Raw genomic sequence first — 11235 nt, forward strand, 5'->3', positions numbered from 1 at the left:
ATTTCCCCTGGGGAAAAACAAATCCTCGTCCAACAGACTTTTGATAGCTGGGGCCGAGTCTCAAAGCATTTCAACAAGGACCACCATGGCATTCTCCTAGATACAAAACAAAAGGCATAGATAATCAATGAGGACAGGACCTTGGGTAGACATCTAATCCATCTATTTGTTCTGAGACAAATCCAGACCCAGGGACTAGGCAAAACTGCCTAGTCCTATTCCTAAGAGATGCTTCTTCCACACACAGAGCAGGCCAACCTAACTTACAAACAACATAGCTCTGAGATGAAAGCGTCAATACACAGCTCAGCTGTGCAAAGGCAACAGTGATACAGCCTCTCTCTTTTCAATTTACTGAATCACTAGGGGTTTCCACTTTCAGAAGCCTTCTGATGTTCTGCTGATTCAACCTATGCACATATTGCGCACCATCTCCTCTTCAGAGAAAGACAAACTGAACCACCATCGTGGGGCTCACTTAAACTGTATTGGTTCATATCAGTAGTCTGCAGGATGATTCTGCCTGAATGGATCAACAAAGGAGGAATCTTGTTTGGTTGGTTCTATTTTTGTTGCTGGAATAGCCACACCACCTTCTCAAATGCAGAATGAAATCAACACAGCACTTTTCTGTTGGCAACTGCATCTACACAGGGGTTCTGGGATAAAACTCTACTGTTAAACACTAAGCATAGTGTGCAAATTAACTAGTTCTATTATTCCATGCCATTTGTCCTTTGAAAACCCACAAAGGACAAAAATCTGTAGACAATCACCCTTCAGTTTAGTCTCTGTATCAACATGACTTATTGGGGGAACAATGTGCTTTCAGAACATTTAAGATTTAATCTTTAATTTAGCTTGAAAAAATGTTTGTGCTGTTCCTGGAACTCCCCCAGTAACTTTCAAAACTTAATTTCTAAAACTGTGGTATCTCTTAGAATCATGCCCTCCAGTGTTAATGCATCTAACTCCTTTGCAGAGTTCACAATACTTAAAGCCTGCTGCATGGTTCCTTCTTTGATGCTAAGAACACCACATATATGGCTTCCTAGTATTTCCTACATTCTAATTCTTCCTTGGTTTTGTACTGCTTTCCTGCTCTTCGTTCTTGCCAGTCAGAGGTTTTACAATTAGAGTAAATAAAAGGTGAATGCTGAAAAACCTCCATAATTTTATTAATAACAGCTGTTCATACATAGTAGCATTCCAGTGCAAGAACAGATTTTTCCCGAGTCTTATACCATTCAGCAGGGCAAGAAAAAATGCTCAGTGTTTAAAGTATGCTATTACTGCAACAAAGCTAATTACCATTAATCATACATCTGCCTTATAATGTTATTTCACACCTTCCTGGGATTAATTTTGCAGACATTGTCATATTATTTCAAAAGAAATGCCTTCCCCTGTGAAATTGCCATTGCCATTATACACCAACAAAAATAATTTGAAGCAGCTAGAAAGCAGAATTGTTAATTCTTAACTTCGCAGCATACACTCAAGTGTCCATTCTCAAGAGATTCTTCTGCTTAGCATACACTTCTCCCTCCTGCACTAATTCAATATTGTTCACCAATGTAAGATCATTTGGCTCTTTGACATATGAATAAAATTAAATTAGTCAGAATTCTTTGACTATGCAGGCCCTCAGCTAGTTCCTATTAACTTCAGTGGATGTAGATCACTTCTAAAGAAGTAAAACCAAAACAGCAACAAACCCCTTTTTAATGGTTGCAAAGAAAATATCCCTTCATGATGCACTAAAAATAAATAAATATGTTTTAAATATGTTCTAAATAGATGTTCTTCATATGTTATCACACTGATATCCAGATGATGATTTGTGTTTTCCTCAAAAAAAACCCCTTAATTTTATATATGGACATATATGTCCATATAAGAATATATAAAGGTGTTTTGCATCCAGAATGAAATTGTATTTCCTTAGAAACAGCTTCTGCTAAATAAGAGATATTTACCAATCTAGTTACAACACATATCAAGATGTACATTAACTATTTGTTCATTCTACATTGTAAGTACGTACTGTGGTAGCTACCTAAAATTATTTGAAAATGTTCAGTGTGAGTAGGACAGACCGATACAAATACAAGTTAAAGGAAAAATATGGAAGCTTGCTTGTTTCTCTAGCTGAAGAAAAAGTTATATAAAATCAGTGTACTCCATTGATGGCTTAATGGATCCACTTCTTCAACTTATCTACAGAAAATCTAAGTCTTTGCCAATTCACCAAGTTCTGCATGTAAATCTTTAATTCACCTGACACAGGTATAAGAAAATAAATGCATATATATCCTGCACACTTGCTGGATATTCACCTTATGTTCAGAAGTGCCTTTCCACGTAAGACTGGTTGCCATTCACACTAATTCAAATGGCTTATCTTCCACCTGTTTCCTTTGGTAATGCATAGAGAATAAAAGGACACTCATATCAGGCAACTCTCTTCACTGACACATCTGCTATCTCAAACATAAGAAACACCTACCCCTTAAAAAAAAACATGTTTTGCACATGACACAATACCAATAAATATGCCTCAAAATAGCAAATGCTGTCACACACCTCCAGTACTTAATCTGGCCAAGGTTCATAGATATGTAGGCATAACTAGCCATCTAGCATGATACTGCCAGATTATTTCCTTAGATACTCAAGGCATTTCCCACTGAGGAAACACTGTATAATATAAACATATAAAGTGTACAGGCAGCGGATGTCCAGGATTGAAGGTTTATGGCTACAATCTATCACAGAGGCCCAAATGCTGCTTTCTAAGACCATGCAAAATTTCCATGGACAACAGGCAAAGTGATATACATAAGAACTAGGGCACACAGCTCTTACTAGTTAGCAATAAGTATGTATGTATATGCTTAAAATAAAAACATGTAGAATACTGTACATTGTTTGGCATATACCGATATAAATCATTAAAACACCTCTTTTTTTCCAATTATAAAAACAATGTAAGTGTTTTTACAGCTAACAGCAAACAATGGATGGACATTAACAACTGTAAGCTCTGGAGACCAATCATAGGGTTTTACAAAGTGTTCAGCAGTAATGAAATCCAGAAGAATTTGGAAAATACATGAGATTAAAACCAAATTCAGTGGAAGGCTGAATTTGTTCCAAAGTGCCTTAAACTTTACAGCCAAGTTGTGCTAGCTGAACTACTACGTCTTTGTAATATGCTTCAGCGCTTATTTCTGAATTCTGGCTTTTCAGAATTACAATAGTAAAAACATACTTTGTCCTGTTCTAATCTGTTCCAAAAATTAAGCAATGATGTACAATAAAGTACCCCAAAGTAGTATTTTAATGTTTAATTACAGAGAGGGTTTGTTTTTAAACTAATACTTAAAAATAATCTTAGCATGCAGTAAAAGTTTTCCATAAATGACTTAGCATTTTAAACTCTTTGATCCCATGAAAAGTAAAAAGATACCATCATTAATACACATAAAGGGTGTACCGAGCACAGCGGGTATGTGTCACACAGTAACAGTTAGGAGGAAATTAACTCACTTTGCAAGGAAGCACTGTATCTTCCACAAGTTAGGGGCAAAAAACCTCCTCTACGGATTCAAAAATGTTAATTTTTTTCTTTATGTTTGCTACATATGTGCATTTGCACGTCTAATTTTTAAACAAGTATAAGAAAACAATCTCGCATAGATACACTTATTTGTGCCTTAAAACCCTTTGAGTTAATAATACCTTTCACTGTGCAGTTGCGACAAGTCTGAAGAACATGCATGGTCAATTAACATGGCTCAGCTTAAACTGCGCTAGTACTCTCCTTACAAGGCAAAGGATATGCCCCATATAAGTCCCATAATATTTTACAAAGTGGGACTGAAAAGTTGGCACTTCTGAAAAAAAAGAAAAAAAAACCAAACAAACAAAACCATGTTTGTCTATGTTTACATAAAATAAAGCAACAGGAGTAATTTAAGTTTTGAGGGGGAAAGACATGTAATAGGACAGTAAAGGTCCATTCTATTAAAAAAAAAATATTACTTTAAGCAATTTCACATGGTTTTCATGCTACCAGCCTCACCGTTTTAATGACTACTCTTCTATTCTAAAATGGTTTTGTCTGTCTCATAACCATGTGAATGACCCACACAAACAACACAAACTTAATAAGCGAGCAGCTGCCTATGCTGGGGAAGCAGCGAGAGTGACAAAAAAAGAGTGCTGTCAGATACCTAAAATAAATCCACTAATAAAAAAGTTTTCCTCAAAATTTGTTTGTAAATTGAACCTTGAATCTCTACCCAACTCCACGACTCCAACAGTGGTTCACCACTATACTGCATTTTACAAGATGAGATCATTAAGTGTTAATCCAAACAGCTGCACATGCACACACGCTTTCAGTCAAACGCATGACAAAGGTTGAAAAGCAGAAGACCAAAAATGTGTGCACAGTAACAATTTCTGTAACTGCGTTTCATTACCCAAGTATACAGATACGCTGTTAAGTATGAGCAGCCGAACGTTCACCCCTCTTGGTCTCCAGTACACCATGCTTACGCCTTCACAAGCGTGTCAGAACTCTTGGTCTGCACTGACGCTGATGAATGCAAAAACCTTTCATACAGGCACTCAAGAGAGTTTTCCCCAACGCTTTCTATGGGTCAGTTTCTCCCCTGTTCTCCCTCACGTCACCGCATCCTATTTGGTCCAAAGCGATACCCTGATCTACCCACCACTTCCCCTACCACTTCACGTTACCGGTGGGAGGACCTTGCAAAGCAGTACAAGCTCTGCATTACTGACTGCAGAAGCGGATCTCTGAATTCCTTCTCTGGGTACTATATATTGGTCTCATTCAGTAAATTTAATACATTTTTTGAAAACTTGGAAGAAGCCTCTAGCACTACCGCAAGAAAAATCAGGAAAATACAGAAACAATTTGGACCTGAGTAACAAGTCAAATATGCCAACTGCCTCTCCTGAAGCAAATGTATACAGTTCAGTAATTATACTTAAACATCCATAAAATTAATCAGAGGCAAGCTATCTATTCCCTATTTCACCTTCTTTGTGAATCTTGAAACAGTCACAACATGCGCTTCCATCAACCAAAAGGAGACAGGACATTATCACTGGGAGTGCTGCCTCTGTCTCCACCACTCCTTTCCCACACCAGTTAAGGATCCCAACACCTTTCTCCATATCCTGAAGACAAGCTGCAGGAAACAGCATATTCATATGGAAGCACTAAAATGTATTCTGCCTTTTCCTTTCAACTCTCCTTACCTCACTGAAAAGGCAGTTTACACCCCCAGTATAAATCACTACTTTCATATACATGACCCGAGACAAAAATCTTCAGCATAAACATCCCGCATCCACTTGGAACATCCACACACCAGACAGTGGTGCAGACATATTTCAAGGCCTGCGAGTCCCAGGCAGAAGCCCTGTTACCACAGGAGCGACACGACATAGTAGAGCACGCTGGATACGGACAGGCGTATTTGAATTCAAAAGGCTTATTTTAACACAAGCCAAATTTCTATCAGATAAACACTGCACACTTGCGGCTCCAAAATAACAACCTGTTTTAATTAAAGATAAATGATACAATAGATTTTATTTCCTGACCAGTGGGTGGATTCCGAAGGTATTAAGATCCTGTCATCCTCCTGCCTACTTCAGGTTACTCCTTAGCTTCGCATGTGCATCTGGGGCTTTACAGTTCCCTTTTCTTTCCGAAAACCAGTCTACAACCTGAGCATAGGCCTCTTATCCCAGTTTACCTCATTAAATAAAAGTGACAACAGAAAATGCAACCAGTGAGCCAACCACCTTCCCGAGGCTCACAGAACAATGCAGATATTACACCCGCCACCATCGATCTGCACAGCAACTCCCCCTGCGAGTCCCTCCGTTAATCCGCTTTCTCGCCATCGCTCTCCCACACACACGCCCGCCGACACTTGCCCCCCGCACCCCCCCGCCCCGCACCCCTTCACTCACCCGCCATCCTTCCCCTCTCCATTTTGGAAGGCCGTTCGCCCTCCACACCAAGCCCACCCGCAGGAGCCGCCGCCGTTCGCTCCGCCGCCGCCGATGCCCGCGGGCGGGCACACGCGCCCCGCCGCGGCGGGGGCACGGCCGGCGGCTCCCCGCGGCGGAGGCGGCGAGCGCCCGCGGGCAGCCCAGCCGGCCCCGCCGCCGCCCCGGCCCCGCCGCCGGCTGCCTCGGGCCCGCCATGTAACGCGCCGGCCGGAGGGAGCCCGGGGCGGCGGCGGCGATGCCTGGGCTGCAGCCCCGGCGGCACCTGGGGCGTGCGTGCCGGCGGCGGCCCGCGCCGAGGCGAGGCGGCCGGGCCGGGCCGAGCCCAGCCGGGCGGCGGCAGCCCGCACTCACCCAGCAGCAGCAGCTTCAGCTCCCGGCGGGCGTCCCGCTTGTCCCGGCGCAGCTGCCGCTCGATCTCGTCGTTGATCCGCCGGGCTTCCTTGGCTTCCTCGCTCAGGCAGCACGCCATGATGGACTCCAGAGTCATTCTTCCTAACTGGTTCAGACACAACCCCCACCCCCCCTAAAATCGCACGCACACACACACACACACCTCGCACTCGCACACACGCACCCCGCAGCCGCCGCACCGGCCCCGGGGGCCACAGGCGCTCTCTGCCCGGGAGCCCCCGCCGGGCGCCGCAAGGCAAGCGCAGGCAGCTGCCTCGATGCCACACAGGGGCGAGGAGAAAGAGGCAGGGCCGCTGGCGGCGCGGATCCCCGCTCCCTGCCGCTGACACCCGCCGCTGCCAACTCCTCCTCTCCTCTAAATCATGCACCAAACAACATGGAAACATCCACCGCGGCGGCAGCAGCGCTACCCCGCCGAGCCGCGCCGAGCCGCGCCGAGCCGCTCGCCACCGCCGCCCCTCGCCCCGCTGCTCCCTTTCCCTCGCCGCCGCCCGCAGCCAACGCGGTCCCCGAGTGTCCCTGGCGGACGACACCCCCTCCGCCCTCCCAAGCGACCACCCCACCCCCTGTGGAAATGCTAATGCCCGCTAATCCCTCCCCCGCTCCGCACACACATTTCCCTGCCGCGGGAGCCCAGCTCCTGCGGGGCGGGCGAGCCCGCCGCTGCCCGGCGACCTCGGCGCCGCCCGGCGGGAAGAGCGTCCTCGCGGCCGAGCCTCCTTCCCGGCGGGGCGGCGGCTCGCCCTTCTGGCGGGGAGCGCCGCTGCCGGGGAGCTGCCGCGGCTCGCCCCTGCCCTGCCAGCGAGGACGACAGAGGGGGCGGGTGGCGGGGAGCCGCCGGGGAGGAAGAGGAGGCAAGCAGGCAGGCAGGGGCTGGGCGAGCCCGGCTTTTCAATGGCTCGGCTCCGCGGGCGTGGTGAGGCAGAAATATGGCGGACCGTCTCTCCCGCCGCCTCTCCCGCTCTCCCCCCGCGCCGCCGCACGCCGGGGGCGAGCGGCCGGGGGAGCCGGGCCCTCCCCGGGATGCGGCCCCCCGCCCCCAGCCGGGCCCGGCGCCCCGAGGCCGCCCCCGCCCGCCCTGCGGCGGTGGCGGAGGGCAGGGGAGGGGAGGGGAGGTGGGGGGAGAGACCGGGCGGCTTCTCACACCAAATGGCCGCGAGGAACGCAGCCTGCTGCGGTTCGTCCTGCAGGGCAGAGCCTTCCCTAGCGCCGGGCGCTGCGTTTGCTTTCGCTTCCTTTGTTTTTAGTCGGGGACGCACATTTTTATTCCGTGCCCGTCCTAGAAGAGAGGACTCGGGTTGGCAGGGACGGGGGGGAAATGTGACAACTGACGGGGGGAAGGGAGAGGGAGGGGAGAAGTACCTTCCCCACCTTCAGCCGGCATGGGGCCGCGAAGCGGGGCACGCGTACGCCGCCAGGCACGAGGAAGCTTTTACGCCCGCAGTGCTGACACCCTGCCTGCCTGGTTCTGTCATGTGCAGGGGCAAGGAAAGACGCTTGCCACAAGGGCGGTGGGACGCTTCCCCGGCTCGCTGCAAGGAACCGATACACTCACTGCGTTCTAGATTCCGCTGTAGTAACCTCTCTTCAGCCAACGCTGGTCGCTGGCCACCCGTCGCCCCAGCCCCGGCCTCACTCGCCGTCAGTCCCGGTCCCAGCCCCAGTCCCAGTCAGGCTGTCCTCACGTAGCCTCCAGTAGCCCCCAGGGTGATGGCACCCAATTGGACGGGACCTGCTGGCACAGCTTCTAGCTTTTGTGGGTCCATAAACTCCTCGCAAAATTCCCACACCTGCCCTTCGTTTGCCCGCCTCCAGATTAAACTTTGTATCTGGGAATGTTGCAAAATCTGCTGGGAAACTCGCACTAGCCTATGGAGTGGGTAGAGGGGCACATCGCTCTCCGTCTTCTAGCTTCGGGTGTGATGTCCCTTCCAGCACCTCTTGACATCTGCTTTGAAATTCATGTGCTCTTTCTTAAAACTCTTCCTATGTACTGACAATATGAATTAAGTAGGGTCCGCCATAAGGCGTAAGACTAGGAGGGAATTTAAAAATGAGAATAAAATAATCAGGAAAATAATAGAGTCAATCAGTTTTTAGAGCATGAAAATTTTTTTCATTACGTTAAAGAATGCATGATTTCCACATAGATCTATATAGTATTTTTATGTGTAATGTATAAAAACAGTTAATAGAACTTGGAATTTTGTTTATAATTACGTTTCTTTATTCCAGTTAACTAATGCATGAGTTTTAGTCAAAATTGTGTAATCCTAGTTATTAATAAAAAATTGTATTTCATTCAAACCATCTTCTCTACTTTAAAACCTGTACGTATGTAGGTATATCTATGTATTTATCTATCTACCTTTTGGTCCCAGCTTAATGCATTAATATTAAACCCAATAAAGGTTTCTAAAGATTGAATTACAGGGGCAGCTTACATAAAAATGTGAATAAGTAATGAAAGGGAGGGAAAAAATGTCTTCATTAAATTAATTCTCAACATATCAGTTTTCTTCTAAAAGCCATGGCCCCAAAGGGTGAAGATGGGTGCGTGGTACAGGTCACAAGAGATAGTCGATGGATGTGCAACTGTTTTGTTCCTAGAACACTGGTGCACGGAGTTCAAGTACGCAGCAACCCTCTTCTGCCATCATGTCTAAAGAAAGGGTATGAATGGGTTGATGAATTTGCAACCTTTGGGTGAACCATATCAAAATCCCCCCACAAACTGTGGGCACAGCGGTTCTATTGAAAACTACATACCTCGGACAATATTGTAACATTGCCCAGTAGATGAAGTCTGACTCAGCTTTCTTAACCAACTCTTTTATATGCTCACTGTAGAAGGCATGAACACGGTGTGTACCTCAAATGCAGAACTGTCATTTAATTTTGCATTTTTAACAAGAAAAGACACCCAAGGGACTGTAAATTTAATCTGTATGTACCGCTCCCATTGACATCATTGGATTTTAAATCTCCACTAAATAAATATAGTCAGATTTTTAATGGATGAGCCATCTAGTCCTGAATCTGGCATCAGCAGATAGCCATTACACTATTTTGCCCATTTGCTTTGTGACTTAGTGGAAGTTAGAAGAATCCCCATTATGGACAATTACATGATAGCAAACCTACGAGGAAATTTCTTTCCAGCCCTCATCTCCATAATGGTTGGCTTTTGTTTTGAAACATAAAACATCCTCTATAAATATTTTATCCTAATAAGAACCGTCAGTAAATGACAGACACCATTATTGCCCATACAGATAAATTATTATCCATAGATACTATCCATACTGTTACCTAATCCTGGACAGATACTTCCTGATAAGCCTCCCCTGTAGCATTAATAATCTCATATCCCTCTGTCCTAGTCTCCAGTCCATGGCTCATAGCAACCCGTTGCCTGTGAGACGTTTTAATGTTGCTTACTGCCACAGGAAATTAGAAGTTAAAAGTGAGGCTGACAGAGGGAGAAAAATATGGTATCAGACACTCTGCATCTTCAGTATTCTTCCTCAGAAGCCAGCAAATATTGGGAGACCACCGTTCTGTTTTATCCTCTTGGTATCATTCTTTCCACCAATCTATCCCAGTTTTTAATTTCTTCCTTCCATATGCCTGAAGATATTTATTGTCACTCTCCTCTGTCTCTTCTGCTCGAGGTATGTTTTCTGTGATGTTTTGACAGATTCCAAACAGTGTCTGAACTTGGTACTCACATGACAGTAAAACAGCAGATCATGTGTAGCAACATCGCAGGATTTTCATAGTTAGTCAGCATCCCATCTTAAGCAATGGAATGTCTTGCAAGTGCTTTTTGACTGCCATTGTGCATTAGGAAGATGTTTTCACAGTGCTCTGCACAAGTACGTCTCAGTCTTGTTTGTGAGTACTGACAGTTAATTTAGAGGCCATCGGTATGTCTGAGTAGGGCAAATTGTCCTTCCAGTATGTCATCCTAATCAGGTTTTTGTTTGGTTTTTTTTTAAGAACAAACAAGTTGTATCTGCTGGTTCTCTGCTGTTGAATGAATAACATCCAGTATTTGCAATTTCCTTCAACTGATGTAATCAGTTTGTTCCAGTATGTGTTGTTTTGACAAATCACCTTCTGAAAGTTTCCCAGTGTTACATATTTCAAAGTAAAAGCTGTCTGCCAAGGTCCTAAGGCCTTGGCAGACTAATGACTAGGGAAGGGTTAAAAAACCTATTTGTTCATTTGATTTATGTGAAATTTTTAAAATTTATTTCAACTATTTGCATATCGAGGTTCTTATTGATGACTTATTTCTGAAAAAGTGCAAGAATTGTTCGATATTCTTTTGTTCTTCAAATGCTCTCTTGATCCTACTGATTTTTTCTATCAACACCAGTGGAAGGATGTTCTGTAGAGAAGTACGGTACGTGTAGCATCACTGCCATACACACCATACACATCATAGCATAATATAGCACGCTATCGAAAGCCTCAGCACTGTTTCGTGTTTTCCTTTGCGGTCTTAAGTACCAGAGACTCCTTTTTGTCTACGAGTCGCCTTTATTAACACCTAGTTTCAGGTGTTTGCCAAAGCTTACAAAATTCCAGTGGGAACTCTTAACCAGAGCGCCTGCCGCAGCCCCTATTGGTGGCCGTGCAACATCCTATCCCATCCTGGCAATGCCAGGCGGAAAGCAAAATGAAGTGGAAGAGAAGCCACCAGGAAGGCGTTGCTTGCCAGGCATGGCCTCGTACGTGGCGTGCAGAGCTGGACTC

General features: G+C 45.5%; 1 protein-coding gene across 1 annotated transcript in view; it reads right to left on the reverse strand.

Annotated features, from left to right (window-relative positions):
* Nucleotides 1–7714, reverse strand: part of GNAQ (G protein subunit alpha q) — a 139547-nt gene extending 131833 nt beyond the window's left edge. Inside the window, exons 1-2 of the mRNA XM_075526518.1 lie at nt 7616–7714; nt 6412–6556 (exon numbers count right to left, since the gene is read on the reverse strand). Of these exons, the coding sequence (XP_075382633.1) occupies nt 6412–6547 (136 nt within the window). The 5' untranslated portion in view covers nt 6548–6556; nt 7616–7714. The remainder of the gene's footprint in view (nt 1–6411; nt 6557–7615) is intronic.
* Between the last annotated feature and the right edge of the window lie 3521 nt (nt 7715–11235).

The sequence above is a fragment of the Mycteria americana genome, chromosome Z, assembly GCF_035582795.1.
Source record: "Mycteria americana isolate JAX WOST 10 ecotype Jacksonville Zoo and Gardens chromosome Z, USCA_MyAme_1.0, whole genome shotgun sequence".
In the NCBI taxonomy this organism is placed as follows: Eukaryota; Metazoa; Chordata; class Aves; order Ciconiiformes; family Ciconiidae; genus Mycteria; species Mycteria americana.